We start from the raw sequence: 20,277 nt of genomic DNA on the forward strand, positions 1-20,277 counted from the left end.
CATCTCTGAATCAAGGAGGGGGCCTAAGGGTACATCTTTCGCCATCTTACAATGCTGTGATTGCAGCCATTCCCCAACTCTCTGTGAATGGTACTCATGGCCATTGATCAGTGGGCCTTGATCAGTGGTTGTTGATGAATGGTCATGAGAATTTGCATAATTATGATGAAGGTGACCTCCCAGCCCATTGTTCCTTCAGTGGGCTGGTTTCAGTCATTATGCAAATGTACTGTTTATAAGATTGGAGAAACCTGCAGTCAGCTGAGACTGAAGAAGTCACTTGGATGAGTGACGAAACATTTCTCCCACAAAACGCTACGTCCAGATGAACAGAATCAACTTTTGGAGAGTAGTATTTCTAGTAATCCTTGCCTTATCTTGGCCTTGTTGCAAAACCTCAGTGTTTGAATCAAGAACTTTTAGCCCCATTACTAAAAAACCACCCTCCCCTTAAGTACTGAAGCAGAAGGTTTGAGATGATCAGAAGCATATCCACTCTCACTGAGGTCATTTAAAGCCAAGAGCAGGAAAGAAAATAGCGGGAAACAGGTTTTGGAGCAGCCTGATCATTTAACTCACAGAGATTACTTACACACAAACACCACATTCTTTCAAACCTCAGCCATGCGCACACACAGTTGTAATAGTATATATTATACTTGAATACTTGAATCTAAAAAATAATAGTTTTCATTATTACTAAAGGTTTGATTGTTTTAAAGTACAAGGAGTAGAATGGCTGTATCTTTACAGAAAAATCTTTCGGTTTATCAGAAATATTTTGAGAACTCCTTGGCTGTATGTTGCAGGCGTCACTGTGATGTTAAGATCTCTGTCATGGCTCATTGGGCCAGATCAAGGTGACAAGAGTCATATTGTCAACTCTTGTAATTTCTCTGCGATGACATGTAAAAATGGCTGCTGTCAGTCAGGTTATAGAGCCACTGAAAAACATGGTCACAAAAGTAAACAGGTATTTATGATTCAGATTCATGTTGATGTGAGAAACATAACTGTAGGATGGAAGATATCTTTGCACAAAGAAACAGAAAACACACCTCATGTATATAATGTGCTTTTACATGTATATGGCGGTAAAACAGAGAGGCCACAGCTCAGTCCACAGTTTATGCCTCCTACGAGCACTGAGAAGGGAGCGTTTAGGTAAGATTGGCTGGTGATTGTTGTCTTAGGGTTTTCCCAAGCTGATTCACACTTGTTTTCCACGACAGCTGTTGCAACACCTTAGCGTCAGGATTGCAGACACACCAAATTATTCAAACAAAGCTTTTTACTCAGAATTCTTGTCTGACCTGATGGGTGTACGGATCACAGGAATCTGACCATGAAATGAAGTTTCAGACACGTTTTCCTTAGACTTCCTTAGCTTAAGTCTTCCTTAAGCTACTGGAAATGTAGAGTGTCACAGACTAATATCCTGTTTCCTAGCTGACGTCTGGTTATTCATGTGTATAAGATTTAAAAAATTAACTTCTTTATGAAGTTTATGATAGTGTAAAAACTGAAAAACAGAGAGAACTTCTCAGGTATTATGTAATTTGTTCTCTCTTTTTGGCACGTTTTCCTGAGGGACAAACAATCAGACCAAAAAAAAAAAAAGACATGAAAACTTAAAGATAACTTTTTTTAGATTAATACCCACATTGATATGTTTTACCTTTTATTTTCTCTGTGGTTCTGGGGTAGTGACACCAACAGCTGAGTCACTGATAAATATTATTAGTTTTGTATTTGTCTTCATTTCTTATGGAACACATTGATGTGTTTCCCATTGTTTGTGGGTGGAATTTCTCTTTGTTTCACAAGTGGGTGTATCCATGCTGCTCGGCAGAAACCAAAGCAGCCTCCTCAGCCAGAGGGCTGAAAGGAGGAGCTTCAGCTACAGAGGAAAACCTTCCTGATAGACTGACTCGCTGTATTTTATCTTTAATTCTTGAGTGGAGAGTTTACTCAGACTAAATGAGTCGAAACTGTGCTGGACAACGCTCCTCAACTAGATAACAACAACCACGTGATTATTCAGTGAAGTAGAGCCTTCATTAAAAACAGGTAAGCAAAGAAAACTGCTGACATCAACAACTTCATTAACCTTGTCAGGTTGAAGTCATCATAAATGATAATTCTAACCCCTATATTTGGGAAGAGACCAAAACAGAGTTTTTAGAAAAATTGTCAATTTGTGGTTGGTTAAAATGATGATTTGTTTTCTAGCTTGACTGATAATTAATATAATGAAAGTTTCCCCATTAACACAAGGAATTTGTAGTAGCTGCTAAAACCAACACTACTAAATCTGAATCAAAGCACAAAAGCTTTGATTGGTGGAGTCAAGATTGCACATGGCTTTGAAATGACCAGAAAAAAATTGCTTTGCATCTCAATGCTTACATGCCAAATGAGCCAATTATAATGGCTGTTAAACATCATGTGATCAAAAAGAACTCGGCTAAAATCTATTTTACGCACTTGTTTGTGAGATCACTGATACATATGGTCTTAGTTCATCTCCTTTATCTCTTTTGCAAATCTTCCATTTCCTCATCATGCTTCTTCACTTCATTTCTCTGCATGTCTTTGCCTCTCGCTCCAGATACACATAAATTTGTTATTGTACATTTAATAATTGTTTTATATTTTGAAACTCAGAAATTGTCAGTTGTCAGATTTCTCCAGAGTAACTTGGTGTTTGTGTACTTGCAGCTGAATGGCACGGTGTTACTTTCGCTGGCGCAGGGTGTTAATCTGTGTGTGCACACCTTGCATCTTCCTGGCCCTGCTCTTTGTCTACGTTGGTTTCACGGTGTGTATGAGCATGAGGAGCATGGCAGCACCAGCGAGGGAAATCACGCCAAAGAGTCCTCATTTTGTGGCCAATGGAATTTTAAGAAATAAGACCTTCGCCCCACTCTCTAAAACTTTCTGGGAGAGCCAACGCCAGAAAAAAGCTTTTTGGAACCAGCTCCAGCTGGCCATTGACCACCAATTTAACCCCATCCTGCACCCACATAAAGCCAAGAGATTAATGAGGAATAGCAGCTTTGATGATTTCCTGCTGAAGAAGAGTTTCTCTGCAGTTCGCAGACTTGACAACATGACGTATGATGTTGACGAGTTACCAGAGCAGGTGCAAGACTTCACCAGGTACATGCAGATGAGAGACTACCCGGTTCTCCTCCAGCCAGGTGGAAAATGTGGAGCTCAGGGAAAAGACGAGCGGGAGGACCCTCTGCTTCTCTTCGCCATCAAAACAACAGCGGATAACTTCAACAACCGACAGGCTATTCGGCAGACCTGGGGCCAGGTGGGATGGGTGGCAGGACAGAAGATAAATGGCAGTGGCAGAGATAATGGTGGAGCCTATGTCCGCAGGGTGTTCCTGCTGGGCAAGCAAAACACCAAAGAACCGGGTGTGGATGTGTCTGAGTTACTCAAGTTGGAGAGTAAGCTCTATGGAGACATTCTGCAGTGGGACTTTGAGGATACATTTTTCAATCTCACCTTGAAGGATGTGCTCTTCTGGAGCTGGTTCTCACACTCTTGCAAGCAGACCCACTTTGTCTTCAAAGGAGATGATGACATCTTTGTCAACACACCAAAACTGATAACCTACCTCCAGATCCAGATGGAGAAGCCGCGTGTGAAGAAGAACATGCACGACTTCATGTTTGGGGACGTCATAGGAGCAGGCCCACCCAACCGAGAACTCTTTTCAAAGTACTTTATCCCACACAGCTTCTACAAAGGGTTATACCCTGCGTATGCGGGCGGGGGAGGGTTGGTGTACTCGGGTCAGTTGACCAGACGCCTGCACTTGATTTCTAAAAGAGTTCACCTGTTCCCCATCGATGACGTGTACGTAGGGATGTGCATGGTTCGGCTCAATGCCTTCCCCACGCACAACCATGCCTTCCTCATGTTTGACTTCCCCAAAAATGAAGGGAAAGACCCGTGTTCGTACCACACCATCTTAGTGATCCACAAGCGAAGCCCCAACCAGGTGGTGAAACTTTGGGCTCACTTGAAAGAGACACAGGCACAATGTCGAGATGTGCCTCTGAGAGTTGATGAGAAGAAGGAAAACAAAATAATTCCCACCAGTTTGTAGCCACCTTGAAATTCCTCTGGGCAGGTATACGGGCAGATATGTTGTTTAAGTTCAGTGGTCACTGAGACATAAAAACTGCATATAAAGAATAACAGGATTGCAGTAAAGGTTAAGTGGAAAAAGTACAGGCTTGGAAATGTACGAAGGAACTCCTTTAAGTAAAATTCTAACAACCATTTTTGTAAAAAGTTTTCCAAACCTTGTCCTACATTAATATAATATAAAACAATATTAGTACATGAGAAGGCAAATACTATTCCAATCTAAATTCTAATTCTCATGAAAGCTTCATTCTGTTATGTTTTTAAAAATAACGATTTTGTTGCCTACATTGTAGAGGGTGACTTTGCCTCCACACCTAACCAGTAAAATGGGACAGTCAGGAGTAATTTATGTGCAGTGGCTCAGCACAGGGAAAAGAATCACAAGTCTGTAATTTCTAATGTGAGCTCCAGTAGGTTTTCTTCGTGTATAGACTGTGATCAACTGACCTGCCGCTCTTTGTGGATTTACACAACTGGATTCAACAAGATGTAAACAATTTCACAAGCTATCTTCACCGATGTCTATCCTCTACACTAATACTATGCTGCCTTTATACTGTCAGTTGGTTGCATTCAGTTGATATAAAGTTAGAATTCGGTTAATTATTCTAAGCGTCATTAGGTTAACTTCAAATTCAGTACTTGCTACACTTGATGTAACCTAACACTGACCATGAGCACCACAGGCCCTTTGCACCAGTCCAACAAAGAGCTTTACAGCGGTACCTTGTTTATCGCGGGAGTTACGTTCTAAAAATAACCTGTGATAGGTGAAATCCGCGAAGTAGCCAACTTTATTTGTTTACATTTATTATAGATGTTTTAAGGCTGTAAAACCCCTCACTACACACTTTATACACTTTTCTCAGACAGGTATGAACATTTTCACACTTTTCTCTCTGGTTTAAACACTCTCAAAGTTCAAACCTTCGTAGAAAAATAAGTCCAGTATCATAGAATGAAACCAAAGATCAAACCCTGTTTTCAGGTCCAGAACACGGGAATAGAGCAGCTGCGAGAGAATTCAACATTAATGAATCAATGTTACGGAAGTAGAGGAAGCAAGAAGAAAGATCTGAGTAAAGTTTGACTTATCTGACTGTTTTGTTTCGCTAAATGTGCCTCATAATCCGGTGTCTTTGACGGTGCAAAACGTTTCATCGACATTGTCGTGTTTGTTGGGGAGAAAACTTACAAACATACAGTCACTGTGTCTACTATTTATTTTTTCACTTCATGGGTCTATATTCTCCACTTATATTTAATAACACTGAACAATATGAATGACTAGCACTTTTAAAAATAATGTAATGCTTCGCAAATTATTATTAATGTCTTTTTTCATTTCTTTCATGCTCCTGTTTGTACTATGAAATGAAAATACCTCGCAGACTGGTTTGTTAAACTTTAAGCATGCAGTAATGCAAAGTTTGAATACATGCAAAATGGATATAGTAGAAAGTATGAGGGAATCAGGTGGGCTCATTGTCTTGTCTCACAAACAGCTCACAGTTCCAGTGCAATGCGATCCAGCATTTCCTTCAACATTTGCATTTTCACATAGAACTATGTATCCATAAGAGCTCAGGACTACAGCGCATGTGTGAAAACAAACAGAAGCCACTACACTTACTAGTGACAGTTATGAGCTGATGCTAAATGCTATCATGCTGTCAGTAATTTCTGAACAGCTAGATGAAGTACATGAGAGTACCTACTTGCCCCTGAACCTGGTTCTGCCAGAGGTGTCTCCCCAGAAACACTTCCCTTGTGCTTTTGGAAATGAGTTTTTTCCTATTTCTGTTTTCTTTTTTCCTATTTCCGTTGTGTTTTGTGTGCTTTTGCAGCGTTTTTCTTATTGCTGGTGTTTTCTTAAGTTGCAGTCCATTCGGCCTCTCAGGGCCACCGTACCATATAAATAAAACTGAATTGAATTGAGCGAGTTAAACGAGACAACAAGTATTCGAGTTTCAGGTTACAGCAGCTGAGCTAGTTTTGCAGTGCCAAGGCTCAAAACAAACCAAACAAATGTGATATGTGTTTTTATTGTAATATATATCTGGATTTTCATGTCTGAGTTCATAAATGATCAAGACTGAAACAATCTCATCCCATTACAAGTGGAATTAAAATCCAACTGATAGTGCACTACAGTATTAAACTTTAGGTGATAAATAAAAGAGATTGGCATTCATCCAAACACTGAGGCTAAAGCCGTCAGGCAAAGGTGGAGTTGGTTGGTGAGGAAAGTTGGTGAGGAAAAACAGGTTTGTTCTCCTCCAGTTTTGTGCACTGTCACAAAGTGGAGCGTTAAATCCAATAAAGCTCTTTCAACGGTTCATGTGTTTTCGTGAGTAAAATATGACTGCAATGTTTAATCCATGTATAGATTAGTGCACAGTGTTTCACTACATGTATTATTTGACATAATTATTGTAGGATACATTTCACGTATTTATGGGCTTTTGAAAAAACTGAGTATACATTCTTATTTAAAATTATTTTTGTCAAAATACAACATAGATGCTTAGTGATTTCAGTTACTCAGTGAGAGCAAAATTGTAATGACAGGAATCATCTCTCTTCTGTTCAATGTCATGTGAGTTATGACGAAGTTTTCTCACACTTTGGGGGAAGAAATGTGTCAGCCAAAAAGGCGTGGGACTGGTTCCACTTGCAGTAGGAATTTTCTGTGCGCTGGCGACACTGTGATGTAATTTCTGAGAATCCATATATTGTAGTTTTTTTCCACAGATGTGCTAGTGTGACGTCTGCACAACTTTTTCCGGAGGAGATGGCTGCTTGACTGCGCAATAATGAAATGCATTCAGGATTAAGTCTTGAATCCGGCAAGATGGAGACATGCACAGGAAGATATCGAGTCAGTGTGACATAAGCATTTTCTGCTTGGGATTTATTCCATTTCAAAAGCTTTTCAGTCATTTCACAAATTAACTTTTGCTGCTGGGTAAGAGGAAAATAAAACAGCTTTCATTTGTAACTCAAGCTGATACAATAATTTTTCGAACCATATCCAGCACCAACAGGACATTTGGATTTTCTTTGGCAGCGAAATTAAACAAGTTTCTACGGTAAAGGTTGAATAGATTTAACGTCATCGTACAAATATACCGTGTGCCCTTTTATATAATGTACCAGCGATGTGCACTGGTCCTATCATCAGAAAAAAACACTAGAAATGTATCCCATGTTAAATTTCAGATACATTTTAATCTCACAGATTTGTAAAACAAGCAGGAATTACTAAGTTCATTGAATGAGCCCAGCCATTCAGTACATGAACTGCAGAGGGCGCTGTTGCAGGTGGACCATTACTTCAGATCATCATAGCGTCAGTCAGTGATGACAGCAATACAGGAGAGCATGCTGTCACATCTGTTTCACAACTCCTGATTTTCCGTGTCCTCAGTGCTGCTGCTATGAGGCATTTTCCTTCCTTTTCTCTTTGTCCTCATCCTCTTCGCTATCGTCGTCCTCCTCCTCACTTTCACTGTACTGATAGTTACAGCGGTTAGTGTTTACAAAGAGGTCGCTATCATCATCTTCAGAATCGCTAGCATCCTCGTCCTCATCCTTTTCCAGTTCTTTCTTTGTCTTATCCTGCGTCGAATGCTCGCCCATAAAGCCCTCTGGCCTGGAGGCAAGAAAAAAATGTAAAAAGTGCAAAACATGTGACAAATGAGGCTGATCAAAAAACGTAAAGGTTGTGCAGTGTGTTCCCACCTACCAGAGGTTCTGTTTTTGTAGGTATTGAATGTGATCCTTGTAGAGAATAAAGCTGATCTCTGCCTTCACCTTCTCTCCTTCTTCAATAGGATCCACAATCACATAGTCACCTTTGGAGTGAGAAGATGAAATTTAAATGAATGAACACAAATGGGGGTCTTATTTAGACCAGTACTAGCTAGCGGGAGATCACATTACTAACTTATATGTTTGCACTACGATATATATTATTCTTTTGTTTTGAAAAGGCAGTGAATACCATGACAACGAGGTACTGTATACATTATGGATGTGCAGCTGATAAGTCTGCACATCCTCCAGCAAGTAAGGTGCAGTGAAATATCAAAAGTGTAAACTAACTGGTATGCCCACAAAAAGCACCCCAAATTTGTTGTGGGCAGCAGCACACACGGTGCAGCATGAACGTCTGTGCCACAAGCCACTAAATAACATTTGCCACCAGCTGTCACTGGATTATTACTCGAAGTTTTAAACACGTAACTTCCCTTTCCATTGCTTACCTCTCTTGATCCAGATGTTCTTGCGGAACTTGGTGGGCATGCTCACCAAGAAGGTCTCACCCTGAGCTGTGACAGCATCATGTAGGTTGTTACCACGGCTCCCAGTTACCTATAAAAGTGAAAAAGCAGAGGAAACATGGAATCAGAAAAACAGCCACTTTATGAGGTGCACTTGTTCAACTGCTCGTTAATGTAAAATGTTTAATGAATTAATCACAGTGGCAGAGGATGATCAATGGACTTAGGTGTGTGAAAATGGTCAAGACAACCTGCGGAAGTTAAAACTGAGCATCAGAATGGGGAAGAAAGGCGATTTAAGTGACACTGAACGTGGCATGGTTGTTGGTGTCAGCAAGCTGGTCTAAATATTTTCAGAAACTGCTGATGTGAGACACAATTATCTCTACAATTTACAGAGAATAGTTAAATATCCACTCGTAACAACCACAATGTGCAGAAGAGCATCTCTGAACACAGAGCATATCAAACCTTGTTGTAAAGGGACTACAGCCGCAGAAGACCACACTGGGTCAGGTGTCAGCTAAGAACAGGAAACTGAGGCTATAACTTGCACAGGCTCACCAAAACTGGACAATTCAGTTCAATTTTATTTACATTAAATAACAACAAATCACAAGGAAAGTCACCTCATATATTGTAAGGTAGAGACCCTACAATAATAGAGAGAAAAGAATCAAATGACCCCCTTTGAGCAAGCACCAGTAGAACCAGGCTCAGGGGGGAGCAGCCATCTGCTGCAACCGGGGGCGAGGGGAGGGCAGAAAGAGACACTGGGGAAGAGATCCAGAGAATAGTAATAACTAATGATTCACTGCAGAGTCGTGAATAAACACAGTGGGTGAAAACACTGAGTGAAGAAGAAACACTTTGAAGCCCCCGGAGGCCTAGCTCTATTGCAGTCACCTGATTCAACCCTAACTATATCTATGAAAAGGAAAGCTTTAAGGCTAGTCTTAATAGTAGAGAGGGCATCTTTCTCCTGAATCCAAACTGGAAGCTGATTCCACGGAAGAGGAGCCTGAAAGCTGAAGGCTCTCCCTCCCATTCCACTTTTAAATACCTGAGGAACCACAAATAAGCCTGCAGTCTGGGAGCAAAGTGCTTTATTAGGGTGAAACTGTACTATGAGATCTTTCAGATAAGACAGGGCCTAATTATTCAAGACCCTCTATGTAAGGAGAAGGATTTTAAATTAAATTATGGATTTAACAGGGAGCCAATGAAGAGAAACCAATACGGGAGAAATCTGCTCTCTCTTTCTAGTCCCTGTCAGTACTCTCATTGCAGCGTTTTGGATCAACTGAAGGCTTTTCAGGGAGTTTTTAGGACAGCCTGATAATAATGAATTACAGTAGTCCAGCCTAAAACTAATAGACACGTGAACTAGTTTTTCAGGATCACTCTGAGACTGGATGTTGTTAATTTTAGAGATAGTGGGAAATGTAAGAAAGACAACAGAACACTGGGAAGGCGTTGCCTGGTCTGATGAGTTTACCTCTCTGCTGCATCATTCAGATGGAAGGGTCAGAAACAACCTGAAAGCATCCTGCCTTGTATGAACAGTTCAGGATTGTGGTGGTTTAATAGTGTAATAGTTGCCACACTTTTGAGCCTTTTACCTAAGCATCACAACAGCATCACTCATCTTATATGAGTACACAGATGGTTAACAGCTCAGATCATCTCAAACTGGTTATTTGAACATGACAATGAGTTCAGTCTACTGTAAACATTATGGATGTGCAGCTGACAAATCTGCAATAACTTTGTGCTGCCATCATGTCAACATGGACTAAAAGGAATGCTTCCAGTACTTTGTTGAACCTGTGCCGTGAAGAATTAAAGTGGACATGAAACACTACTGTATAAAGGCCAGTAAAGTACCCAGCCCTGTAGATGTCACACTCTCTGTGAAGGTGGATTTAAGAAATATTGCTTATAGTTTTTAGAACAAGTTTAATGCCATCTTGTGTATAGAACATGACATCAATGGGCTGGTTGTTTGGTTGCGTCTAACAGATTTGCATTAGTTTATGTTAGCTTACTAGTAATAATTAGTTTGGCTAGCTGCACTGAAACAGGAAAAATCCACTTGTTAGCGTTAATGTTTGGGTTTGAGCAGGGCACCACAGTGTAAATTAGCCTTTCTACAAGTAGTGTTACATGTCCACTTTAAGGCAGCTCTGAAGTTAAATGGGGGTCTTACCTGTACTTCCAATCTGTACCTGAGTACACAAGTATCCAGTGTATCCTGCTGATTACTAAAATGTGAATGTTGTAGTATGTAGGAAATACAGGGTACTTTATACAAAGTTTACCTTTACGATCTGCTGGTTTTCTGTGGGTGTGACAAAGTCTCCAAGAACCTCCTTGACAACGTGTTTGCGTTTAGTGGCCTGCGACATTATAACCGGCAACCTTCACGTTCCTTCGCCAGCTGAGAAAGAAAGAGTGGGTCGAAAGTTCTAGTTAACTAAAGACACATTTAAAGGCTAGACCTAACAGTAACAACCAACGCTCAAAGGTCAGCTTAATGTGATTACCAGCAACATTTAATTATTTTTCCTTTATAAACGTCTATAAAACTTTCTCTGTACCTTAATAATTTAAACTTCCTCTGCCAAGTTTCTTCTAAACAGTAAGTAGTTGCTTACGGATAATAACTTAGCGGAAAAGGCTAACATTAGCTGTCTCCACATTAGCAGGTTAAATACTACCTTGAAAGAAAGAAAGACAGGAGTGGCTGTTTGTCTTTTTGAAGCAGAATATGTCTCCGAGCAGCAGGTATAAGTTCGTGTACAAAAAGAAACTGAAATATTCAGTCACAAAAAAAATGGAATGACATGCGTTGTTGTTTTCAGTACAAGACAGGGAACGTTACACTTCCGATGTCAAGTGGGGTATATTTTCAAAATAAAAGTCCATACGTGTAAAATGTTTATTTTATCGCTAAAAGCCCTTTTAATGATTGGTTAAAATGTGATTAAATTTATGTAAATTAACTTCAGGATGCATTGTAATTCACCGTAAGATTATATCACTAACTTACGACGACTTTTGTTTCTTATTTTAGAAGCTACTGCTAAAGACCAGCTGTTCCGTGACCTTCCCTTGGCATTGTGGGAAAATGAGGTTGTTTTGATTAAAGGAACATTCAAGAACACGAACGTTGTTGCCCCTCTATCGTTTAAAGTGTTTCCCTACATTGTGTTTGTCCTGCTTCTTCCCAACATACCGTTTAAAATCATAAACAGGTTAAAATGTTTTCTCCCTTTATAGCCTTATTGTCACTGTAGTTATTTGAAGTTAATTTTGCCTTATGGTTAAAGTTATTATATATGCACTAAATAAATTATAAAAAGTAATGGTTTAATTGTACTGTCAACCAGTTTATAGTTTCAGTGCACATGAAAAACTTTATAATAAAATAGGGCAGCACAGCGGTGTGGTGGTTAGCACTGCTGCAAGAAGGTTCTGGGTTTGAATCCATCATTTTCTTCTTGAGCATCTGTGGGTTCTCCAGCTTCCTCCCAGTCCAGAGACATGCAGTTGGGTGAATCAGTGATTCTAAATTTCCAGTGAAAGGTTGTCTGTCTCTCTGTGTTACCCCTGTAACAGACTGTCCAGGGTTTACCTCATTTCTCCCCCATGGCAGCTGGGATAGGCTCCAGCGCCCCCCAGTGACCCTGAATTGGATAAGCAAAAGAAAATGGATAGGTAGATCATAAAATAACAAACAACTGGATTTCACACTTTTTTTTTTATTCAACTCCCATCATTCGTTTCTCACTGTTATACAGCTATTATTGCAATTACATTGCACTAAACTGAGTTTGTGCAGTAAACCACTTCAGAATCAAAGCCTTATTTTTCAAAAAACTCTTTGAAGCACATACCATCAGCTCACCACTATGAGCATGGGCTCTGTTACTGTAAGTAAAGATGACTTACAAGCTGTTACCTTAAACACATTAATCATTTTGACCAAGCTTCAGGACTAACAGAAAAAGCAGATGTAATCTTGATTTAAAATTACTGGAAAGTTTCAGTATCACATCAAAGCTAGCTTTATTAGAGCTGGTAAAACACTGGTTTGGTCTAACGGAGAAGAAACATCAGCAGGACTTCACATGTGTGCGTGTTGAGCTCTTGTGCATTCTGGATAAGTGATGTGGAGCTGGGGTCAGCTGACAGCTGTGGTGCATGTAGCATGATGATGTGTGTGTGGGTGTCTGTAGGAGGTGTTAGGGGTTCAGTTGACTACAGCAGATGAGCACATCTTGTTGATCCCACATGCATTGGAGCCCCTGTAGAGGTAGTAGTAACCCTGTGTGAAGGAGAAAAAACAAATTAACACTCACTCCCTCACAGCTGTATATGAACAGAACTCCTTTTTTCATTATGCTATGAAACAACAGTCAGCTTTGTAAAGCCTAGTGCACGGATCAGCACTTCTACTGAGTCTGTTATGAAAACGGTGCTTTATGTCGGTGATCCTCAGTCATGTAGTTGGTTTCGAATGAAAGATTTTTAGAATGATAAGTGTTCTGAAAGGTCGTGCTGTCTCACCTGCTCTCCATAATCCTCCCCCCAGCTGTTTTTGATGGCCCAGAAGGGAATACCTTTACCTGAGAACACAGGGGGGAAACACTGTTGACAAACGAGGCAAAAAGATGTGTCTGTGCTTCCCAGAAACTGGGCAAATATTTAAGACTAAAAAAATGGGATAAAAATAATAATAATTACGTTCTCCGTATCCCACCAACAGCACAGCGTGGTCGATCATCCAGGGGTTGCAGAAAATCTTCAGAGGGTGAGATATACCCTTCCTGTAAAACTGGAGGGAATGAAATGATATTCAAGATAATGTAAGAATAACATGTATCTTGAGATTATTATCTTTATTATCTTTTATGTCCAGTTTAGATAGAGGTATGGAGGTGATTGGAGCGCATAATAATAACAGCTAACAACAGCAGCAATATAAACAAGAATAAGAATTACTCTTATTTGGGCAGGAAATATGTCACTCCTGATATGATACAGTAACAATACACTGCCCATGATACTATTCCACTCCTAGTTGACACCTCCACAGAGGAGCTGATGTTGTTGGTAGTTTTTGCGTTCGTTTCATTCTGGTAAAACTTTGTAGGCTTGTAGAGTGGGGTCACATTAATGACCTATTAAAATTTAGCTTTCATCTACAAAAGTCTTCAAGTTCAATATAAAGGTTTATTGGTAAAAAAAACAAACAAACAAAAAATGAGCAAAAGCCTTATAACTTAGAAACTATGACTCTTACAAGTGCAGTGTGTATTATCAACATATAGAAAATACTGTATAAAGACTTAAAATATGATGTCACATTTGACCTCTGACCTTTTCGTCAAGGTCAACAGACTAATCTGAAGGTCAAAGTGATATTAATGTTGTATAGCGGGATTTAAAACTCAGTTTCTGACTGCCATTGTTAATAATGACAATGTATTTTTATACTCTTATATAAGACAATAGAATGATAAATGGGGATTCTAACTATCACAGTATAGTTTGCATCTAAATATCACATCACATTTGACCTCTGACCTCACTTTTACATTTCCATCTTAATTTCAAGCTGACCTCAAAACGTGCTACGTCTTTAAAGAGAGGATTGTTAAGAGACTGAGCTGTTTAGTTAGTCACAAATATACTTTAGTGATATTAAATAATAAGCTCAAGTTATTCGTTTCCAGTTGTTTACAAATCAATACTTATTATCTATCACATACTCACTGATACCCTTCTCTAATTTTGACTGCACTATAAACTTCTTTAAGTACGTCTAAAAAACAATTGAATTCATCCTCTTTAAAATAAACACTGTGCAAAGACTGAGCTGCTTTGCTTCTTCTTGTTTTGAGGAGTGATTTAACTTCTTAAAAAACCTCCTACCTGCATTGCAAAAGCATTCAGAGCAACAGAGACTGGCCCATTCTCAGCCAGCCAAGCAGCAATCTCTGAGAAGGAAAAAATACAAAAATAAATCAAAATGAGTCAATTCAACAACCCTTAGTTTCAAACCGACACACTACAGTTAGAATAAGATAAAAATCATGGACATGTTCATGCAGTTAAACCACTGTTGTCTGTTCATAAACTCTATTCGATGTCTTGCCACTTTTCATTCAGGCAGAATTTTTGTTGACACATTTATTTTCTGTGTGCTCACCCTTCTCATCTTTGGGCAGCTCCACGGAGCTGTTGATGTAGGCGGCCACCTTCCCAGTGGTGAAGTCACACCTCTGCTTGTGCCCGGTGTAGGAGTAGTCGCTTTCAGTCTCCAGACCCCCTTAACCACACGAGGGGCAAAGATTATAAGAAAGCACTTTAAGGAAAAATCTGCTTGTGTTATCAGTAAAAACATCTCTCTGTTTTTACTTATTGCTAAACGCAGAATAAAATCTTAGTTCTACCCAGCTTCTCGATAGCTTCATAAGCATTTGATGGAAGCCCGCCTCTGCACGCCTGATCCAGCCCGTCGCAGTCAACCAGCTCTGTGAAGAACAAATCAGTAATTGAGCATGTCAAGACTTTATGCTGGATTTGAAGACCCCTGATTAATTCTATCATCTGTGCTACTTTTCTGTGTCACCTTGTTCGGAAAGTGACAGCAACGTTCCATGTTTCAGGAACCACTGGCCTTCAATGTTGCCTATGACAGAAAATGCCCAGCAAGATCCACACATTCCCTGCAGGAGAACAAAAACACACCCTGATCAGCATAAAGTGGGCACGGTGTACAATTTAATCGCTACTAACAAGCTCTTTAGGGTGACCGCCCCATAATGAACTCTGTTTGTTGGCACCTGGTTCTTAACAGGACTGACAGCTCCATGATCCCTCCAATCCCAGCTGTCAGGGGAGGGGCCTTTGGCGGGAGTAGCTGGTTTCATTGGTTGATGGAGAGTCCATTGACTCAGCAGTGGGTTTAAGTATGTAGAGCGAAACTCCTCCTCTGGAGAAAAGCAGAAGGATATTTTACTTTGTTTTCTTAAGCTGAAGCAACATGTGGAAAGCAGAAGAGACGTTCTCTCATCAGAAACTGTGGACGTGCATTCACAGTTACGTACCGGTGAGGTCGCTGAACTTGGTGACTCCATACTCAGCTGAACCTTGATCCAAAGCCTGGAGCTTCTCAGCAGTCTTCAGGTTCTCGTGGAAGATGCGCAAACGGCGGTCCACTTCTGCAAGGTCAAGGGTCAAAAGCACATATTCATAAAAGATTCTGCTTAAAAGCCTTTCATTTTTTTCATTTTCAGTTGAATTGAATTTTATTTCTAAAGTGCGAACAAGAGAAGAAACATATCAGATGTTTAACCTGAGACATTTAACTACTTCACTTTGAATTTGATGGAACCAATATGTGTCAAAAAAGTTGGGACAGAGTAACAAAATAAAAGTAATTGGTACTAAAAGAAAACAGTTGGCGATACATTTTGCAAGTTGCAAGTAATTGGGTTATCTGGGAACAGGTGAGTAACATGACTGGGTATAAAAAGAGCATCTTAGAGAGGCAGAGGTTCACCAACCGGCAAAAAACTACATCTACAAATTGTGGAAAAATTTCAGAATGTTCCCTGACAAAAAATTGTGAAGACTGTGAATATCTGATGATCTATGGGACAGGATATCAAAAGATTTAAAGTATCTGAAGAAATCTCTGAGCGCAAAGGACAAGACTAAAAATAGCACTGGATGCCTGTGATTTTTAGTCCTGAGGCAGCACTGCACTAAAAACAGACATGATGGTTCTATCATGGAAATCACTGCACGGGCTAAGGCTCACGTCCTGCAATCACTGTCTGTGAACAAAGTCCACTGTGCCAGCTGCAAATGCAGGCTAAATGCTATCATGAAAAAAGAATGTGAACATTATGAAAACATGTTCAAAAACCTGCAGCTCTGACGATACGGGGGTGTATTAGCACCTATGGAAGTGGCAACTTTCACGTCTGCAAAGGTGCTGAAAGTTAAATACAGAGCAACACATGCTCCCTCCCAGATGATGTCTATCTCAGGGAAGGCCTTCCATATTTCACCAAGATACTAAACCACATACTCCATGTATTGCTTTGTGGTAGAAGAGTCCGTGTGCTGAACCGTCCTGCCTGCAGTCCAGACCTTTTCAGTTTGAACATTTGCATTCAGGTGTGAATCCAAACAGGCTTTGATTACGTAAAGTGTTCAGTGTGTTCAGACAGGAATGTGACACAATGTCCATATGTGGTATGAATGAGATTCAGTCACTCACCCTCCTGACTGCTGTAGACTTTATTGTACTTAGTCATGAACTCTTTAAACCGGCCCAGCAGCTCCACCGACTCCTAATGCAAACACACACACAGAATCAACGACAGAAAGCCTCGATCTCAAATCTAAATCGATTAGAACAGTTTAAACAAACAAGCAGACAGGCAGATAAAACCACAGGCCTGTAGCTGTAGAGCCTGACATTAATTTTACCTCCAGAGGCTGGCTGGTGGATGGATCCTCTACCTTGTTGCTCTCTTCTACTTCAGATTCAACTGATAAGAGAAATGAAACACAGGAAGACATGGGAAGTGTGAGAGTATTTAACACTTAAATCAGTCAGTCAAACTGTCATGCAGGTTGCTGCAATTCACAGTTTTCACGGACGATTTTCAAGCTGATAAATATGACAGAAAGAAACAACAAAAATACAAAAAACAACATAAAATCAACATATTTGCAACATCAAATGCAAATATGTCAATTTCTCCTTTGTTCAACCTTCCACCTCATTTATCTCTTTGTAAAACAAGCGTGTAAAAAAAAATCTCATGGCCTGACTGGCTGATGTGGGTTGCTAGGAAAGTTCACTGACAATCAGTAGAAATAAATGCATTTTAAAAGGAGTTTTCTCTATATGTGGTCAGAAATATCATGATTAAGTTATTACCATAGAACAGAAATGCTGAACTCTTTTATTGTGTTTTTTGGGGGTAAAAAAGGTCTAAAAAATACTTGTTGATGTGTTTTTGGATGATAAGATAATCAGTGTATTTTTTCACAGCACTGTAAGGGAAGACCAAGTGAGCCACAACTATGGTGTTCACCTATAAATGTCTACCATATGACTTCCATAATGGGTGGTTGTGAATCTTAAATGTTGGATGATGAGTCTGTTTGGCTGCTGACTGACCTTTGGGCTGGCACTTCTGTTTGAGCAAGGTTGACGCCCCCTGCCAAGGGATGTCCCACACCTCGAAGACGCAGACTTCTGTCTGAGACATAAAAAAAAAGAAAATTAGAGGAAAAGCGATAACAGTTATTATTTGTAGGTTTGGGTCTCTTGTAAAAAGCCCCATTTATAGATTTACTTATAACTTAGATATTTTTAGTTGGGAAGAAAACAGGAACAAAGAAAAAAAAAAGAGTCAATACTGTAAATGAATGCAAGCGTGAATGCAAGCGTGAATGAGGCATAAGTGAGATCACTCCAAGTCAAGGTTGAGTCACAAGATCAAAACCAGCAAAACTGCTTTGACGCAAGAAAAAAATCAATACACAGCAGGATACACACACACACACACACACACACACACACACACACACACAGAGCTTTTTTTCTCTTAAATATAAACTCATATCACACATTCTCTCTGCTGCTTAATTTTTATCACAAGAGCTAGCTCTCTCTCTCTCTCTCTCTCTCTCTCTCTCTCTCTCACACACACACACACACACAGCTTTTTTTCTCTTAAATATAAACTCATATCACACATTCTCTCTGCTGCTTAATTTTTATCACAAGAGCTAGCTCTCTCTCTCTCTCCCTCTCTCTCTCTCTCTCTCTCTCACACACACACACACACACACACACACACACACACCCTACCTTGAGTTGATTTAACTCGGGATAAAAGTCACATGTCCTGAGCATGGTGGACTTCTTACATTGAGTGTTACTCAGCTCCACTGTTAAAGTGTAACGGATCCCTTTAACCAGCTGGAATACAGATGAACACACAAACATTCGGACATCTTTAATTTAAAGACACAAAATCTTGGTATAAATAAAGATTTTTATTTAGACGTGGTATAAAATATAATGCGTGTTATTGTTTTATGGATGCTCGTTATGCTCCAAACAAGCCACACTGCAGAGACACTGTTAATTTAAAGTCAAGGACATAACTTCCGGCTGCAGTAAACCGCGCATAAAATCTGATCTTGAACGCTTGAGAATAAAAATAGGTAAAATAAAAAAAATAAACACTGTGTTCTCTAAGTTGAAAACTCTTGAAAATTGTAAATAAATAGGAATACATTTTTGTTTGTTTTTTGTTTAAGCATAATCCCTTGCTGAGCAGCGCAGCAAAGACGTTTACGCTATTATTTTGAAGGTACGTCGCCCCTTTTTCCGGCCTGTGTTTAGCTAAAATGACGACCCTCCAGCAACGCCGTTGTTTACAAAAAACCGAGCATACACAACGCTTATTACAATGACATAAATCGATAAATAACAAATTCTTTAACCGTTCTTTGCAAGTCCAGTAGAAGACCAAACTATGTTGAATAAATATTATAAAATCAGAAGGAAAGACACCAATAATAATAATTATACCTGTTTGGTGGCAGAGACTACCCGGCTGACTCTGCGGAGATGCATCGCATTGGAGACCCGGTTGTATCGCTCCTCTGCAAAGGCCAGAGCCTTCTTAAGACCCGGGTCGGACTCGTGGACCCGGATAGAAGAGCCGGGGGACCCGAAGAGAGGCCGGTCGAGGTCCTCACCGAGTCCGAGAACCGAGCCCAGCAAAACGGCCAGGGACAGCCATTGGATTAGCGGGCAACAGCGCAATATGACCACCATGTTGGCCCCGTGTGTTGTCACCGACTGAAAGGACCGATGTCCAGTCTGCGCTCACTTAAATAACAGCCGTGTTTGTTTTCTTCACACAAAAATCGATTTTCAGTTAAGCAGCGATTATACAAGAGGCTGTTGCCAAACAAATGTGAGAGGCTGTAGGCGGAGACTGAGCTTTAAAGGGGGGCGTGTTCATGATAATTCCCATATTTATTATTCATTCAGGACTGTCGCTGATAGGTCTGTAGGCCAGCAGTTGTCTTTCAGGCTTTCTGAAGCTGTTGTTTGGACATTTGGCTGATATTCGCTCACTTCAGTCCAGTCGTTGTGCCTGATCATTTTGAGATTATACTGTTTTCTGTTTGTTTGTTAAGGCACCTGGTACTGACCTATGAATCATTCGAGCATTCAAGAGATGAAACAGGGTGGTGCCTGCACTTCACAGACAACTTAGCAAAGAACCAACCAACTATTAGTGGAGGTTCTGTCACCGTTTGGTGCTGCATTTCAGCCAGTGGTGTTTCAAGCTCTTTAGAGTTGTACAAACTCTGGTTTTGCCTTATATACTGTATTTACACATATGTTTGCACATGTTTCAATAAATGGCTACACTTTTTTCCCCTAAACTGCCGACTATAAACACAGTAAAAAAAGAAAAGAGGGGCGACTAAAGACGTTCAGCTCATTATTGGAATAAATAAATAGATTCATTAAAATAAAATGGTAACATTACATACCAACTACGTTTCCTGCAAATTAAAATTTATCAGATTTCGCCACTAGAGGTAGACAAAATACTATAATATTTTACTAGCGTTTCCTTTAGGGTGCGTCTTTAGTGCTTCTTTATTTTTTTCTGCTGCTCTTTTATTTTGAAAGTATCGCACCTGACACTCCGATAAAGATGAACACACAGTTATAGATTACATGAAATCATGAAAG

General features: G+C 40.0%; 2 protein-coding genes across 2 annotated transcripts; one reads left to right on the forward strand and one right to left on the reverse strand.

Moving 5' to 3' along the window:
* Window positions 1–2,725: 2,725 nt before the first annotated feature.
* LOC134634404 (N-acetyllactosaminide beta-1,3-N-acetylglucosaminyltransferase 2-like) lies at window positions 2,726–4,126 on the forward strand. Its single transcript, XM_063483595.1, has one exon. The coding sequence runs from the start codon at window positions 2,726–2,728 to the stop codon at window positions 4,124–4,126; it is 1,401 nt and encodes a 466-aa protein (XP_063339665.1).
* A 3,255-nt stretch (window positions 4,127–7,381) lies between these two features.
* On the reverse strand, window positions 7,382–19,518 carry LOC134634414 (cathepsin F-like). Its single transcript, XM_063483607.1, has 18 exons — window positions 19,093–19,518; window positions 18,364–18,474; window positions 17,668–17,749; window positions 16,968–17,029; window positions 16,756–16,828; window positions 15,575–15,688; window positions 15,311–15,459; window positions 15,097–15,193; window positions 14,918–14,998; window positions 14,674–14,793; window positions 14,397–14,461; window positions 13,206–13,296; window positions 13,029–13,087; window positions 12,724–12,786; window positions 10,778–10,879; window positions 8,439–8,547; window positions 7,919–8,027; window positions 7,382–7,825 (listed from the first exon to the last, which is right to left on the reverse strand). Exons 1-18 carry the CDS (start codon window positions 19,339–19,341, stop codon window positions 7,609–7,611), a joined length of 1,953 nt encoding a protein of 650 aa, XP_063339677.1. The 5' UTR covers window positions 19,342–19,518; the 3' UTR covers window positions 7,382–7,608.
* Window positions 19,519–20,277: the final 759 nt, after the last annotated feature.

This window comes from Pelmatolapia mariae, linkage group LG2 (genome assembly GCF_036321145.2).
Source record: "Pelmatolapia mariae isolate MD_Pm_ZW linkage group LG2, Pm_UMD_F_2, whole genome shotgun sequence".
NCBI lineage: Eukaryota > Metazoa > Chordata > Actinopteri > Cichliformes > Cichlidae > Pelmatolapia > Pelmatolapia mariae.

Bases quoted from the DNA above. Each gene is read 5' to 3' on its own strand.
- LOC134634404 (XM_063483595.1), top strand. From the start codon at position 2,726: ATGGCACGGTGTTACTTTCGCTGGCGCAGGGTGTTAATCTGTGTGTGC.
- LOC134634414 (XM_063483607.1), bottom strand. From the start codon at position 19,341: ATGGTGGTCATATTGCGCTGTTGCCCGCTAATCCAATGGCTGTCCCTG. The intron at 15,689-16,755 runs GTGAGTGACTGA...TTGACCTTGCAG, and splicing joins AGTCTACAGCAGTCAGGAGG to AAGTGGACCGCCGTTTGCGC. The intron at 8,548-10,777 runs GTAAACTTTGTA...TCACTTTTATAG, and splicing joins AAAACCAGCAGATCGTAAAG to GTAACTGGGAGCCGTGGTAA.